Source organism: Pelophylax lessonae, assembly GCF_965119305.1.
Source record: "Pelophylax lessonae genome assembly, chromosome: 4".
Classification (NCBI taxonomy): domain Eukaryota; kingdom Metazoa; phylum Chordata; class Amphibia; order Anura; family Ranidae; genus Pelophylax; species Pelophylax lessonae.
The window spans coordinates 173,367,339-173,385,332 of NC_138771.1; the positions used below are offsets into that span (position 1 = coordinate 173,367,339).

The window sequence follows — 17,994 nt, forward strand, 5'->3', positions numbered from 1 at the left end:
ATACTCCCAATAGGAACACATCTGAAGGGATGCAGGCCCAGCAGCTTTCCTCATTAGAGCCCTGCAGCTGCCACAGCTGATAGATAATTATGAAACCACTCCCGTTAGACCCACTCAGCACAGAGGCACAGAGGAACAAACAATTATTTCTTCAGAATAACAAAATGTTGGAATCTGCAACGAAGTTGGTTAAGATACCTGCAATGTACGGAGATCACCCAGAGGGGAATGTTTTTTTCATAATAAAAGTGGAGTTATGCTTTAACTTTCCCTACTGACCCCAATGCATTTTGCAAAAGTAGACAAAATTCACCAAAAGCTTATTTTAGCTGAAATAGTTCTTCATCACCTATCTTTCAGGACACATGCTACATTATACACATTTCCTAATGTGTATGCCATGAATACCCTATCCAAGTATGTTATGATTACTATTACTGTTTTTAAAATACATTATGAGAATGCTCCGAAAATAGACACATTTTATAAAATACATTCTTACATTTACTTATATTCAGTATTAAGTACTAACAAAAGTACATATATATATATTTCTAACAATTACTGTCCCCCAGAAGATCCCTACTATAAATATGTACACACTAGGGACAATTTGAGAGGAACCTTTTATGTTTGGACTGTAGTAGGACTGTATAGAGCATGTAAATGCAATGCAGAGTGACCTAGTAGGGATGCAAAGCCAGGGCCCAGGGATGTCTAAATTATTTGGGTTCCCAGCTGCAACCACCTACCACAGTGATTACAATAAATATTCTTTCTTACTGAATCATCTATTTAACCTTTTACCATTAAATGTTTTAACATTACAGAGGAAGTAGCTGGAGGAGGGAGGCAATGTAAGAATGGGTGGTTTAACTCATTGGTATTCACCACTGCAGAGAAAAATTCTTAGTAAAGGCCGAGGCTGTATGTGGAATCCCTTTTGTATTTCTAAGTAAAATAGACATCTTTCCAAGGTAAATGTCCTATTAAATTATTTTGAAAGTTTCTGTTCAGTGGCTATATTTTCCATGATCTTGTATGTGTATGACGGAAAACAATTGTTTCTGTATATCAGAATGCATTATTCATGATACAATCGTTTCAAAACAATAGTAAACAGTACAGTATTTAGGATAAAATTTATTTTTTTTGCAGCAATTGGTCGTTTTCTGATCCACCATTTCCAGTTGTGGATCTCCAGTGGGCAGAAACAACAGGTAGTTCATATACCTTCACATAAGTTACTCACTAGGGAGAGAATCTCTAGAGGAATTAACCCCTTTACCACCGGAGGATTTTCCTGCTTAACGTCCAGGCCACTTTTTGCAACTTGGCACTGCGTGAATTTAACTGAAAATTGCGTGGTCATGCAACGCCGTACCCAAACGAAATTTACGTCCTTTTTTTCCACAAACAGACCTTCCTTTTGGTGGTATTTGATCACCTCTGCGCTTTTCATTTTTTGCGATATTAATAAAAAAAGAGCGAAAATTTTGTGAAAAAATTGACATTTTCTACTTTGACAGTTAAAAAATATCCAATATATTAAATTTTTGTCATATATTTAGGCCAAAATGTATTTAGCTACATGTCTTTGACAAAAAAATTCTCAATGAGCGTATTTTTAACCGCTTTAAGACCAGAAGATTTTACCCCATTCCTGACCAGGCTATATTTTGCGATTCAGCACTGCGTTAATTTAACGAACAATTGCGCGGTCGTGCAACGCTTTACCCAAATTAAATGTATGTCCTTTTTTCCCCACAAATAGAGCTTTCTTTTGGTGGTATTTGATCACCTGTGCAATTTTTAATTTTTGGAAAAAAAGAGCGACAATTTTGAAAAAAAAAAAACAATATTTTTTACATTCTGATATATAACATTCCCAAAAAAAATTAAAAAATCAACTTTTTTAACATTTTAGGCCAATTTGTTTTCCGCTACATATTTTTGGTAAAAAAATCACAATAAGCGTATTTTGATTGGTTTGCGCAAAAGTTATCGCGTTTACTAACTACGAGAAAGATTTGTCATTTTTATTGGTTTTTTTTTACTAGTAATGGCGGTGATTTGCGTTTTTTTTTTTGCGGGACTGCGACATTGCGGCGGACAGATTGGACCCCTAACTGACCATTTTTGACACTTTTGGGGGTACCAGTGACATTACTACAGTAATCAGTGCTATTAATATGCACTGTTACTGTAATAATGACACTGGCAGGGAAGGGGTTAACTTTATTGGTGATCAAGGGGTTAAATGTATGCCTTATGCTTACTGACGTGTGTGGGGGGAGGGGGTTGTGTGACACAGATACAGATCGCAGGTTCAGCTACGCTGAATCCTGTAATCTGTCCCTGTCTGTCACATTGGAGATCCGCCCGCTTTGTTTACACAAGCGGGCGGATTTCCTCACTCGATCCCCAACGATCGGGGAAGAGCGGCGGTGATCACTGCCTCTCCTCCCCTGGCCTGACTCCCGCTGTGTCTGAATACAGCGGGCGCAGAGGGGAGAGTCTGGTGATGTAGGTCTATGTCACCAGATGATAACGAGCCACTTTGCCGCAGTACCAGCTCAGTGAGCGGTCGGCAAGTGGTTAAAGATAGAAAATTATCTGGGGGTTCTAGTAGATCATAGGCTCACCAATAGCATGCAATGCCAAACTGCAGCAAGAAAGGCCAGAAGACTATTAGTATTCATTAAACAGGATATTTACTCAAGGGATAAAACGATAATGCTCCCACTTTATAAATCTAGAGTATGCCGTCCAGTTTTGGTTACCGATCTTCAGGAAAGACGTGCTCAACCTGGCAAGAGTCCAGAGAAGGGTGACAAAGCTAATAAGGAGGCTGGAGGACCCCAGTTATAAGGAATGACTACAAACAATAAACATATTCTCTCTGAGATGCTTAAGAGGGGATAGGAAATACAAATCTCCAAATAGGGATTTTTTTACTCGGGGAAATCTGTTTAACTTAAGGTCTCTAAAAAAAGGCACATAGTCACACAATGATATTGGACAAAAGGTGGTTCAATCCAAAACTGCATAAGGGATTCTTTACTGGTAGGGCGATAAGGATGTGAAACTCTCTTCCACAGTTGGTAATGTCAACAGGGAGTTTGGATAAATTTAAAAAAATGTGTTTTTTTTTTTTCAAAAACATGTACTGGGATAGTGAAATTGGTAGTGACAAAAACACACACACACACACGTTGAACTGGATGGACCAATGTCTTTATTCAACCTTACCAACTACACTATATTACCAAAAGTATTGGGACACCTGCCATTACACGCACATGAACTTTGATGGCAATTCTTCTAGGAAGGCTGTCTACAAGGTTTAGGAGTGTGTCTATGGGAATCTTTGACTATTCTTCCAGATGTGGACTTGTGAGGTCAGGCACTGATGTGGACAAGAAACCCTGGCTCGCTGTCTCTGCTCTAATTCATCCCAAAGGTGTTCTATCAGGTTGAGGTCAGGACTGCAGTCCAGTGAAGTTCCTCCACCTCAAACAAGGTCCATAAAGACATGGATGAGTGAGTCTAGGGTGGAGGAACTTGACTGCCCTGCACCCAAACCCAATAGAGCACCCTTGGGATGAATTAGAGCAGAGACTGTGAGCCAGGCCTTCTTGTCCACATCAACCTCACAAATGCACTTCTGGAAGAATGGTCAAAAAATCCCATAGACACACTCCTAAACCTTGTGGACAACCTTCCCAAAAGAGTTGAAGCTGTTATAGCTGCAAAGGGTGGGCCAACTCAATATTGAACCCTACGGACTAAGCCTGGGATGTCATTAAGTTCATTTGCGTGTAAAGGCAGGCGCCCCAATACATTTGGTAATATCGTGTATGTAACTATGTATGATACTTCATTATGCCCCTGTCTATTGAAAATATAAGTCAGACCCAGTACTTTATACATGAAGGCTTTTGTTCATTTTACTTTTTCCAGCTATGAGGCAATATTTTTCTCTTGGTATCTGAAAGAGAAACCCTCAGGCAATGCTTTTTATAGCACTTAGTCCATTAACCTATTTTGTTCCAGTGATACATTTATTAGTTCTTTCTTTCTCTTTCAATCTCATCCTGTTCTAGCCAACTTTTCCATACTTTTTTTAATCTTTACCATTCTTTGTTCCCCCACCAAGCTTAAGCCTTTTTCTTGCACTTATTGCCTGTATATTATAAGGTCAGCTATGTTTAAAAGGCTGCCATTTACACAGAAAACTCCAAGCATTTATTGAGTTGCTATCTGTATTTCCTGTTAATTGAAGTATTATGTACTGTCATGGGAAATGTTATGCTTTCTACTGGCAGAAAAATAGGTACGGTATGTTAAACAATAGCTATTTTTTTTTTACTTTTTATGCATTTAGAGCAAGCCTTCTTCTTAGTAAAGAAAATCACATGTAGCATTTCTCATATTTCAACTTTTGCAACAGTTGCATCTTCTTCATCATAAATAACTCCCACTTCTAAATGATTCTGTGTCTTTACAAAATTAATCCAGACACTTAAAGCCCAACTCCAGGCAAAAATGTAATTTAAATAGTGCCTTGTATATTAATTATCTTACTACTCAGTCTCGATTCCAAAGACCTCCTCCTAAGTTATTCTGCTGTGTAATAGATCAAAGTCACAGTTTCCTCGATGAGCTAGGCTAATTTCCGGCCCTGGGGACCCGTAATTTTTCCCTGCTTGTTATCTTCTTGGGCACTGGTCCCCTCACTGCCTCCATAGGTTCCCCTTGCCTTTGAAGCCTAATAGAGATGCCTTGGTGGCTGGAAGTGTCCCCTCCAGCAATAGGTGGTATCATACAGGCAAAACATCCAAAGAAAGACTCCAGAAAGTAACATAACTGTGGCTTCAGATAAGTAAAATGGGCATTTGAATAGTTTTTCTTTTTTTTTTTTTTCAAACCAATTAGAGGGTGTAAGAGGGGGGCTTTTAAATACTGAAGTTGAGCTTTAATTGGTTTGAGCTGATTTAGTAAAGGAGTTGGGAATCTTTGCACAATATATTGTATCAATATACACTTCGGTTATCCAATCATGTAGAGATGTATTAGGAAAACCGAAATTTGCTTTTCACATAGTTAGATTATTAAAGTAAATATTTAAACAGTTCATTGAGGCTGATATACCAAAGGTAAAATACTGAGCTCTTTCACAAAAAGCGAATAAAATAAATCTCTGCTTTCTTCACTGAGATTTTCATCTGAACTTGTCTTTGTCAGAGGTCGTCACACAGCTGCCACCTAGCCCAAAGGCTGGCTATGTTTGAGTGCCTTCCTGGGAAAGTGGAACATATTGATAGCAGTGGGTTGCAGGGCAAGCAAAATGATTCATTGGAGCCCCATTTATCCTGCACATAACTGATATAACCACTGTTTTTGTGCTATTCGCAACCAAATATGAACTGTATATAATCTTTTCTTCAATGGCCAGGGCTGCTGACATTAATTATGTCTGGACATTTCTTTTACAGCCCTGCATCAAATTTACATGCAGGCACATTTCTACAGAGGCAATACAGTAGATGATAAATAACATTAAATTAATGGTCACATTATGATGTTGTCCTTTATGACATAAACCATAAAAAAAACAAATATTTCATTACTTTTTTATTGCACTAGCATTATTAACAGAGACATTGGAAAATCACTATGAATAAACCCTGCTATCCTTTGTGACCATGCTTTATAAAAAGAAAACAAACATAGAACACAAGCAAGGCCTACTGTGGTTTTATTGAAATATGCTAGGAGGCTAAGCATTTCGTAGTAGGCAAATTTCAATATGGTTATTTACGTGTTAGCTAGTATCTTGGGAGCTACTGAAGAAATGCAATTTAAAAGTTCAGCCTTCGTCCAATTGGAGACTGTCAGTGGGACAGGAAACACAATAAATATCAAATAAAGGCATGCAGAGATAAGCCGCTGTTGCATTGTCATTACAGTTCACTAGTACATAGCCCAGAAGCCTCTTTGACTATACTGACATATGTAGGTTGCTCAGCAGTAGACAACATCCACATCTGTGCCAGCATAGGAATAAATGGGTTTTCTTTATTGAATGCCTTACAGTAGATTAGTTCTTTATTTCTCTTATCCAGTATTTCATGCTTTTTATTCCAGTGGAATGATAATATTGATGTCCCTGCCATTTGTGTCACTGTGACAAAAATATGTTTTTTTTTTTTTTGTTTTTTTTACTTTAACCAAATCCCTTAAAGAATTATAAAGCTGCTAGTGTTTTGTTTTATTTATTTTTTTGATTTTTTTTTTTGGGGGGGGGGTACATTGTACTATAATAGGTTACCACTTATAGTCAGGCAGACTGTTTGATCTGAAGTCTCCAGTAAATGTGGTCAACCTCAAAACACAGTTCTAGTGCCTCCTATTGCTATGTCTCGTACAAATTCATATGTCCACACAACCTGACAACTCTAAAGTAATCTGCCCTATGATGCATTATGTGACAAAATAAAATAGTGCAACACATAGTATTAGAAATGGGATTACAGTTTCTAAAGTGGAAGTAAACCCTCCAATCCTTTTCAGCCAAGGAAGCTGCCATCTTGGCCTCTGTTTATTCGTCAACTGCCATAATGCTGTGCATGCGATCAGTTTTGATACCAGCCATTGGATGGTTTGACAGTTTGGTTGAGAGCACACCCATGTGCCGGAAATGAAAGCTTTTTTACACTGTTAAATCAATGAGTTTACTTCCACTTTAATGTTGAAATGAGTAAGGTATTTGCAATTGAGAAGGAATGGTGCATTGGTCAAAATTCCCATAAACTGTGAGGCAATTGTTTTTCCCAGATGCTCTATCGTTTCTCATACAGCTTCATAACTGTGACATAATTGCTATCCATTCATTAATGGTAGGACTTATTCATTCTTTAGTCTGCATGAGGAAAAAATATTTTAAGGAAAATATTCCTGTTCTATTTTAGTAATTTCCGTTGGCCTCCCATCATTTCTTTCTATGAGTTGAAGGTCTCTAAAGAATATGTCAACCGAAAATGTAATATTCCTGATATGTGCCTGCTGCACCATGTACATGTATGAAAAAAGTATCCTGTTCTCTTTGTATTGCTTCCTTTGTGCAAAATCCCTGGTGTTCTCTGCTTTCCTATTAAAAAATGACAACACTAGGCATGAAAGCACAGCATGGTCAGTTTTCTAGTTGTGCTGAGAGCTCCTGCTCTCATCCATTGATCAGACATGTGCTTACACACTCCGGCCCCTGCACAGCCATTCACTGGGAAAATCAGTGTGCTGCTATTTCTCCATCCATAGTTCTCTAAGATCCTTATGCAGTTGAGAACAGAGGGTATGTAATCACATTTAAAATAAAATGGAGAGGAAAAGGTATTTATAATATTTTATATATACTGTATAAACTTATTTAGAAATATTTTGCCTTTCATTTCTATTTTAAACTAACTAGGTTGTTTTAAAAAGTGAGGGTTTGTATATACTTTGAGGTCTGGTTAACCCTTGTGAGGCTCTGTGAGCTGTGTTGTGCATAAGGGCATGGCAGTCCATTCATTTGAATGAGCTTCAGTGCTGCTAAAACACAGGGTAAAGGTCCCTGCTCCATTTTTAAAATCGCAGTCAGCACGTAAACTGTAAATGTAGTGCGGTTCCCAATGCATGTAGCAGCTGCTGCGATTTTCAGTGCGTGTGGGTGTCATTAGGATTAATCTCTTGTGTTTTCCGTGTGGATGGTTGTGGCTGCAGGAACCAGTGTGGACCCGCAGTAAGAACCACCTGCACACCTGTGAACCAGGCCCAGGCTTTTTTCACAGAACACTTGAAGTATTATTGTCTCTAAAAAAAAAAAAAAATAACAGATTAACTTTCTGGCCTGTGACATTCACTTGGGTTCTTGTAAATCGTTTAGGATCCCATTTGGCACTAACATGTAAAACTCATAATGGGGGAGGTACTAAAATATGTGAACATAGAATCTGGTGCAGCTGTGCATAATGACCAATCAGATTTTAACTTCAGCTTGTTTAGTTAAGCTTTGACAATAAAACCTACTGTATCTAAGAAAAGTGAGTACACCCCTTACATTTTTGTAAATATTTTATTATATCTTTTCATGTGACAACACTGAACAAATTACACTTTGCTACAATGTAAAGCAGTGAGTGTGAGTGTGCAGCTTGTATAACAGTGTAAATTTGCTGTCCCCTCAAAATAACTCAACACACAGCCAAAAATGTCTAAACCGCTGGCAACAAAAGTGAGTACACCCCTATGTGAAAAGTTCCAAATTGGGCCCAAAGTGTCAATATTTTGTGCGGCCACCATTATTTTCCAGTACTGCCTTAACCCACTTGGGCATGGAGTTCACCAGAGCTTCACAGGTTGCCACTGGAGTCCTCTTCCACTCCTCCATGATGACATCAGGAGCTGGTGGATGTTAGAGACCTTGTGCTCCTCCACCTTCCATTTGAGGATGCTCCACAGATTCTCAATAGGGTTTAGGTCTGGAGACATGCTTTGCCCTCACCTTTACCCTCAGCTTCCTTAGCAAGGCAGTGGTCATCTTGGAGGTGTGTTTGGGGTCGTTATCATGTTGGAATACTGCCCTGTGGCCCAGTCTCTGAAGGGAGGGATCATGTTCTGCTTCAGTACAGTGTCACATGTAGGCATTCATGGTTCCCTCAATGAACTGTAGCTGTATGAGTGCCGGCAGCACATATTGGCATTCATGGTTCCCTCAATGAACTGTAGCTCGATGAGTGCTGGCAGCACTCATCCAGCCCCAGACCATAACATTCCCACCATCGTTCTTGACAGTAGGCAAGACACACTTGTCTTTGTACTCCTCACCTGGTTGCTGCCATACACGCTTGACAGCATCTGAACCAATTAAGTTTATCTTGGTCTCATCAGACCACAGGACAGGGTTCCAGTAATCCATGTCCTTAGTCTGCTTGTCTTCGGCAAACTTTTTGCAGGCTTTCTTGGGCATCATCTTTAGAAGAGGCTTCCTGCGCGACAACAGCCATGCAGACCAATTTTATGCAGTGTGCGGCGTATGGTCTGAGCACTGACAGGCTGACCCCCCACCCCTTCAACCTCTGCAGCAATGCTGGCAGCACTCAAATGTCTATTTCCCAAATGCAACCTCTGGTTAGGATGCTGGGCATGTGCACTCAACTGCTTTGGTCAACCATGGTGAGGCTTGTTCTGAATGGAACCTGCCCTGTTAAATCACTGTATGGTCTTGGCCACCATGCTGCAGCTCAGTTTCAGGGTCTTGGCAATCTTCTTATAGCCTAGGCCATCTTTATGTATAGCAACAATTGTTTTTTTTTCAGATCCTCAGAGAGGTCTTTGCCATGAGGTGCCATGTTTAACTTCCAGTGACCAGTATGAAAGAGTGAAAGTGATAACACCAAATTTAACACACCTGCTCCCCATTCACACCTAAGACCTTGCAACACTAACGAGTCACATGACACTGGGAAGGGAAAATAGCCAATTGGGCCCAATTTGGACATTTTGACTTAGGGGTGTACTCACTTTTGTTGCCAGCGGTTTAGACATTAATGGCTGTGTGTTGAGTTATTTTGAGAGCACAGAAAATTTACTCTATTATACAAGCTGTACACTCACTACGTTACATTGTAGCAAAGTGTAATTTCTTCAGTGTTGTCACATGAAAAGATATAATAAAATATCTACAAAAATGTGAGTGGTGTACTCACTTTTGTGAGATACTGTGGAAGCTGATTGGTTACTATGCAAAGCTGCACCAGATTCTGTGTGCACCAGTTTTATTAAATCTCCCCACGTTGTATTAGTGTGTATGTATGATTTTAACAGGAGAAGGTGTTAAATAAACTTCTGCATTTAACATCACATTACCATGTCCAAGAGAACTTACTGAGGTTCTGGGTTCTAGATTTAATTTAACTAAAGTCTCTATTTGTTACTTCTGCATATTATGCGTGATCTTACTACTGACTCTATGTGCTCTCAGGGGCATGCTGCAGAACACCAGTAAATACTATTTTTCTCTGGGTTTTTCTAATTATTTTACTATGCTAATTCTTGTTCTGAACTATTTTGGAAAAATGTTCTTTCTTCCAAAATTATGAGATATTGTTTTTTTTGTTAGCCTTTTTATCTCAGTATTTTTGCAAATACTGGCATGCACTTTAGTTGCCTGCAATTCTTACTTTTGTATGCATTTTGCTTACCTTTTTCATACTCTGCATTTTGTTTACTATAAGAGACACCATGCATTGGCTTTTCAGCTGGACAGGGATCTGATCCTCTAACTTACGCTCAGTGCTGGATTCACATCAGTGCGCTGCGGTTTTGGACACAGTGGGATTGTATATGCTGTTTACAAGCAGTTTTTAGTGTGCTCCCATTGACTGATATTAGACTGTGCATTTTTTTAAAAAAAAAACACATCAAGATGCAGCATACAGGACTTTAATGCACTTTCATGTAATTACACCATCTAATAGAAGTCAATGGGAGCGCACCTAAAATGACATGTGAAACGTGCATGCAATCGTACTTCACCCAAACTGCAGTGCACTGGTGTTAATCCAGGCAAGGGTAACACCAAAGAAACTATATTAAGTCGACAGATGAGTACAAATATGTTTGACACTTGCTTGACAAAAAAAAAATGATTTGGCACAGTTTCCAAAATCCAACAGCATACTGTATGTGGCAAAGACTAGGTAAGAAATCACTTAGTCGTTTAAAAATAATAACTTATCAACCAGGTGATGACAAAGAGTGATTATGCACAGTGTACCTATGCTCCAGATTGTATCTGAAGGTGTAATACAGTTCACAGAGCAATTCAGTTGATGTTCCTAACAAGTTACCAGAATTTCAATTCTATAAATGGTCCCTGGTGACATCACTCAATATAACATTGCTGAGAATCTGTAAAGGACTTCCAGCTGCACAACTCAGTGGAAACAAAACTGAAATCTAAGCAGATTTATAGGAAACTAATTAGGCACCTCTGTAATCATTAATACATCATTAAATGTATCTTTTAAATGCAAGCAGTGTAAATATCTGAATTTGAATTTGTGTCAGCCTCTTTTAGTCCCTATACAGCAGGGCTGGAGTGTAAAAGGAAGTAAAAGCAAAGAGCCAATCAGTTTATGTGCTGACAAGAAGCATGCTGATAGGATAAGAAAGCAGAGTGATGGAGATAGATAAGCTCATCACTGCGCTGTCTCTGATTCATTGTCCAGTCACAGGCTGGATGGACCAGAGTGAGTTAAATAATGCCGGCCAGGGAACTGGGGCTTCTAGTGGCAGAAAAAAAGGACAGTGGAGGAAATGCCTAGATTGAACGTGAAAACTGCAGCAAAAGTGGTTTATTTTTTCCTATAAGCTAATTTTTGGCTGGGGTTCTCCTTAAATGTCTTTTTTTTTTTTTATTCCATTGTTATTACAGAGAAACTAAGAATACTATTGTTAGATAAAAGTTATTTGCCTTTTTCACTTTCCCATGTACTTTTTAGTGGGTTGGGGCATACTTAGATTTTTTTTCCTGAAATAATGACATTTTTGCATTTTCCAAATACACCTACTTTCACAAAATATTTGTAATTGTCATCAGTGACTGTGTCATCAAGTGAACTGTCACAGAATAGCATTCTGTATCTACACAGGGGCAAGGAGCAATAGATTGCAGACCTAAATTGTTACAGACTGCATGCAATACAGAATATCCACTCAGCCTCAATATATGCAAAAAAAAAAAAAGCACCATAAGGTTTGGAGTCCTGGCTTTTTGTATCTGGAGAAATATAAAATATTACCCGCAGTGGATATTATTAAAGTGAGTGTGTGTTTACAACTTCAAGAAGCAGGGAAACCAGCTTTGTTATACTCTAAAGTCAAACCTGGGGATCTAAGATCAAGAAATCCCCCGCAAAACATTTTCAAAATGCTTCTCTCTGAAGGAAAAAAAAATCACTTTATTAGCCATTGTTCAAATTGATACAGAATAATTAACAGTTCAATTTATTCTGGTAAGAATACTACCTTTTTTAAGGATTATACAGATTATTATTAACAAAGCAATACATTAAATACTTCCCAATCCATGACAAGAAAAAAAAATGGTAGAAAACTGAAAGACACTTTTTCCTTAATATTTTAGTTAACAGTTTGAAATGTAGAAAAAAAAAGAGAAAAAGTTGTTACGATGCTATAAGAAGACCCAGGAGCAAGGGAAAATCTGCTTTCTGAGTAGATAGAGGTAGCTCTATTAAAGTCTGTCTTTTATGGTGCTTGAAGGGCAAGACAATGATAAGAACTGGAAGATGAAACAAGTGCCTAGCTGTAGCTTCATATTCTCTGTGAACGGAACCTCTGGTTTCACGTTGTCAGAAGGGAGCCATGCTTTATTATGATATTACATTTTTCTGCTGTGCTAGCACCTCTCTTTCACACATTCTCATTTCAGTTTGTTCAAATGTTTTGCGGGTTTGATTCCTTGTACAATGTGTTTTGTACAATGAATCTTGGCCCAGATTAGTACCTCTGCCAGTTGCCTGGTTAACACATTCAAGGCTATAAAGCTGAAAATAATACATCATGGATCTTTACCTTTTTTAATGCTGAACGGCTTTTGTCTGGAAACCAAGGAAACCTACTACAGGGAATATGTCTCCAACACAGCAAAAAGATTTGGACTTATTACATGAAATTATGCACAGGATGTTTTGCTAACAGTGTTAGCCTCTCCTGTTCTGCATAGTGATCTAACTAAGCAGAATGGAGTAAATGCCTTTATCAAATATTATTTTGCTCCAGTGTTCTTTTGTGTAGCTATGCCACGAGAGGGAGTTTATGGGACAGAATTACATAGAGAAGGTGCTAAAAGATCTGTCTCAGTCCATTTGTCTAGTTGTTGTTCATACCATACACTATGTGGCAAATATTTTTGGAGTTGGGACCAGAACAGGAGGCAGGGGTAAATCTTCCAATGGGAACACCTGTGCTAATAACAACTATCTAAGAAGTGAATTCCCCTCACTTCTTTGTGTTTCTTTAGAACCAGTAGTAAATTGAAATGTCCCCAACAGGACACATACAGCAAAACAATAAACTGACAAGGGTTAACATTAGGGATGAGCCAAACACAGCTGGGTTCGATTTATGGAGGTTAAGCTGAATAAAGTTCATATTACAAACTTAAATCCCATTGAAGTCAATGAAAGTGGAATCTGCAAAAAATAAAGTGCATAGGGGCTTGACACCGCCCCGCGGGACACGAACCAATGCAAAGAAAAAAAAATTCAAATGCAATATTCCTTAAAAAAAAACATGTTTGGGGGGATCCCCTAATCCTGTGAAGTGGTGCATTGTTATCATGTAAACAAAGTAGTATAGGAAAAGTGACATTCACAAAGAAACAATAAACAGGTTCAGTTGTCATTTCCCTCTAAGCTTCCTTTATTTTGTAAATAATGCAACGGGAATCCCTATAAAATTCATACAAGTCCCTCATATGCAATGTTTACAAGCTAAAGTTAATTGGAGAAAAATTTAATTACCAGATTTTTTTTTCTATGTGTCACTTTAGCTATACGTGTTTAAAAAAATCTGGTACACTTTTTAAAGGTGAACCCTGTGGGAAAAACCCTGAGCAAAAAAAATAAAACAAACCCACTTGGCCCTAAAAATCCATACTAGACCTTGAATCTGGGTATTCATTGTAATCTGAAAGCTCACTTTAGGATAAGGGGGTCCCCATTTATAAATCCCCTATATGCAGTGCCCCTACTTTTTCACACAAAAAAAGTCAAAGTTGTAAAAAAACACATACTGGTTTTTAACAAGTCCTTTAAAAAAAAAAAAATAATAATATTCCAGAATTGCACATTTAGTGTCAATCATTATAAAGGACACCTGCCAATCTACAAAAGATAAAAAACGCTGATACACCAACCCTGCTCACAAGTCACACAGGACTGTTCTCCAGGGCTAACCTTAGATTTATTTTCAAGGGCCAGAGTTGTGATGATAATTTAATATAGTATATCATAATATAGTTATGGCCATATGCACCAGCCAACGCCCTCAACAACCACTGACAGAGAGAAGCTGTCATTTTTAATAGCAGCTCCCACTAAACGAACAGCCTAGGTTCGGTCAGAAAACCCAATCATATTCTATCCAAAATGTGAATGACAAAGTTTTGGCTGCACCCACACTGCTGCCTATTTTTACATTTAGGTTCAAACCACAAGAGCAGTAATGGTGACAAATTGCCTTTATAACAGTAACAATTCACCTGAAAGTTTGTTATATATAAATGTGAAGTAAAACACAGAGATAATGGTAACTTGACAAAGTTTTACAAAAGAAGGGGAGTAAAGCAAAAATGGAGGTTCTATGTAATACAGTATCACTTTTCACTTTCACCTACTCTAATAAGATAATGTATGCTATGGTTTCCATTTGCTTTTGCAAGGTTTTCAAAATGTAGTACTTGTAGTATTGTCTTTTTGATTATTTGCAGACCCCTATTAATTGAAACATTTTGATTTGTAATTCTAGTGACTGGATCAACTAATTCTTCTGCTGGAGCTGCCATGAATTCTTTGACCTCTCTCGGCACTCTACAGGGATTGGCTGGAGCCACAGTGGGATTGAATAATATTAATGCACTAGCAGGTACCGTAAACAGTGAGTATTTAGTGCTGTGGTGGATGGCATTTTCATTGGCTTTTTTATATTAGCATTATCAATATGTGTGTAATAATAAAAAATAAAAAAAAAAAAAACAATTATGTATTGCAAATACTGTATTTCAATATTTCAAATTTCCATGTATAATTTCCATGAACATTGCCTGACTATTTATTGATCTTCCACGTCCTGAATAGTAACCACAATTTTCATTTTGCTTTGAGATCAGTGCAGTGTAGTCAGGGTAATGGGGTAATCTTAGGTCAGGGTAATCTTAGTTGGACATGTTGCTTTATATTGTTACTAAGTAAGTGACAATAAAATTAAAGCAACAAATCAATAAAACTTGACAGAGACTATCACCATCTGGCACTGTATCCCAAAACAGGGCATAAAATAAATTTGGGAAGAAGTATTTCTAACATATACTTATATTACTTTTACTATACTATACTATCATATACGTACTTAAAAAATGAGCTAGATGCAGATACAGAAAAAAATAGGCACATCATGGTCTTGAAATATACAGTATATGATGCTTCTATATTGTTATTTATATACTTTTTGTTCATAGTTTTGTTCTGTACAATAGTTTGCATGATTCTGTTCAAGATAAGAATGTCAAATGTAGTCAAGTTGCACCACCCAATTTGTAGATACATGCATGCATTTAAATATTAGTACCCACCATTGTTTTTAAGTCCTTTTGTATTAGTTCCTACTATTTGGTGTGGTCATCATTACTATTGCATGCAGTGCAGTCGTTATTGGTGTAAATGGTATTGATCAATATTTATAGAGAGCACTAATGAACAAGTGCAATTTCTTTTCTCTATTGTTGGGTTTTTTGTAAAGTTGCTCAAATGCTCTCAGGTATGGCTGCTCTGAATGGAGGACTCGGCGCAACAGGCTTGACGAACGGCACAGCCGGTACAATGGATGCCCTCACCCAGGCTTACTCAGGAATTCAGCAGTATGCCGCTGCGGCACTGCCAACACTTTACAGTCAAAGTTTGCTACAGCAGCAGAGTGCTGCAGGCAGTCAGAAGGAAGGTAAGACTTTGTAAAGAATTTAGCATTGTAAATTGCCTTATTCAAACTGTGGCTTAAGAGAATGCTGCATAGGGAGATATTTGATTGATGGCCTCAAAGATGACTGAATTTTCATTAGATTTATTTTCAATCCACATCTCCTGAGAAAGATGGCACTGTCATATTTATGGGCCCTTGTTGTGTAATAAGGACTTATTGTACATTTGGAGTCAGCACACAGTCCATTCAGTGGACTAGGCTAACTTTAAAATTACATTACCTACGTCCAATACATTTTTGCAGATTTAGGTCTTGGCTGGAGAAGCACAATTTTTCAAACTCTAATGCGTGAGAGGTAACACATTATATAAGATCACATTTTGAACGGGAATGGTATTTCATAGCATTATTCCTGACGAGATCACTTGAGATAAAAGTTTCCTGCTGTGTTTTCACCATTCCTGTCATTTTTAAATTAGTGATATGACAACTATTAACACATTAGAGACTAGAAGACGTATAAATCCCTAGTAACTTAGCACATTTTAACCTATCCTTCTGCAGCAGTAAAGGCAACATCCAAAATGTTGTTTTGTTTCTGCTATTGTATTACATCAGCTTATGAGATGCTTTGTAGAATTTAAAAATTTAAAATTAAAAATTAAAAATTAAAACATTTCTACAATGGAGTTAGATTTTCTGAGAGATTCTATGCAAGATATGCAGATGTATACGTATATGAGATGATATATGATAATAATTCTTCACATTAGATGGCAGTAGCATAAAAGCAAACATTTCACTATAATAGTATGAGTACAGCAATGTTCTGATATTGGTATCCAGCATATTAATATCATAGCAATAAAACAGGTGTCCTTATATTGGCCACTAAATATAATTTATTTATTGTTGGATGATTATGCTGAATCAGAGTTCCAGTAAGCATAGAAACAGCTGGACTGGTTTACTAAAGTTGAGCATTGACTAAAAAGTTGAGAATACTCACACAATAAATTGTGTAAATATTTATTTCAATTATCCAAACATGCAGAAGAAAAAAGTTAAAGAAATTGATTTTCTCATGATTGCATAAATGAAGTAAATATTCACAAAATGCATTGTGTGAGGATTCTCAGTCTCAAATCAGCCTCAATATGCGGAAATTAGGGGCTCTTAAAGCTTAGGTCTCATTCTGTGCTTGGTTATGGGTACACAATTGATCACATCACATTACAGTTTTGCCATTATGCTTCATCAGAGTCATACCTGTATTGGTAATCTTCAAGAATGCATTAGACAAGGTTTAATTTTTATTTCCGTCTTGTTCTTCTGGGAATCGATGAAAAGGTGATTTTTTTTTATGTGTTGTCAATATGGCAGTTTGTGTATCAAGGCAAAATTAAAAGAGCAATATGTATTATTTTCTCTACCACATATTTTTACCTCAATATTTTTTTATTAGCCATAATGACATTTTTTATGGTGCATAAACAATTGGCATTCTATTTTTATCTTTAGAGATTATGATCTCAGAGCATGTGTGGCAAGACATGTTCCTATATATGAAGACAAGTTTCCCTTCAGAATTAATCCTAATATAGTTTCTAGATAATATATTCAGATGATTTCAATACTGACTTCATTTATATCTCAAAATTTGACATCTGGCTCACTGGTCTGTAGTTATCTGATTACAGCATAACTTCACTTCTGTGTGGAGAGGCTAAATTTGTATGTTGCCAGTCATCTGGAATTATTTCTGACAATAGTGACTGCTTGCAAAGCTCTGGTAGTGGCGCTGAAAGGAAATCTTTAGGCTGCTTTAATATCCTGGAATCCATACCATCTGATCCCATCAACAGCTTTTTACTAGTGAAAGCAATAGCTAAACTTTTCATTTCAAATAAAATATTTGTTTATGGTATTGATTGTGGTTATTTCACCTATTTACTAGCAAAGGTGTTGCCTTTGTCTCCTCAATACTGAAAAGATTTAGACACACACATTTTAGGTATCCTCTAGGCCTCTCTCCACGCAGTTTCTCTTGTTTATTAAAAATAGACTTCGAAGCCAAGAGAGCATAGATAAAGCCCAGTCAGGCTATCAGCTATGCTCCAAACTCCCAGATTGAGACAGCATGTCAATTATGACTTATACTCTGACCATAAATTAATATTTGGATAAACTGTGAGTGCTGGAGAAATATAGCAATCTGCATTAAAGTCCAGT

General features: G+C 37.5%; 1 protein-coding gene across 24 annotated transcripts in view; it reads left to right on the plus strand.

Moving 5' to 3' along the window:
* CELF2 (CUGBP Elav-like family member 2) overlaps positions 1–17,994 on the plus strand; it is a 713,329-nt gene that overhangs the window by 685,138 nt on the left and 10,197 nt on the right. For 10 of the 24 annotated variants that reach the window (XM_082254349.1, XM_082254360.1, XM_082254358.1 and 7 more), the window contains 2 exons: positions 14,596–14,724; positions 15,586–15,783. In XM_082254349.1, coding sequence (XP_082110475.1) covers positions 14,596–14,724; positions 15,586–15,783 — 327 coding nt within the window. The remainder of the gene's footprint in view (positions 1–14,595; positions 14,725–15,585; positions 15,784–17,994) is intronic. The other 14 variants (XM_082254368.1, XM_082254364.1, XM_082254365.1 and 11 more) reach the window with 3 other exon arrangements.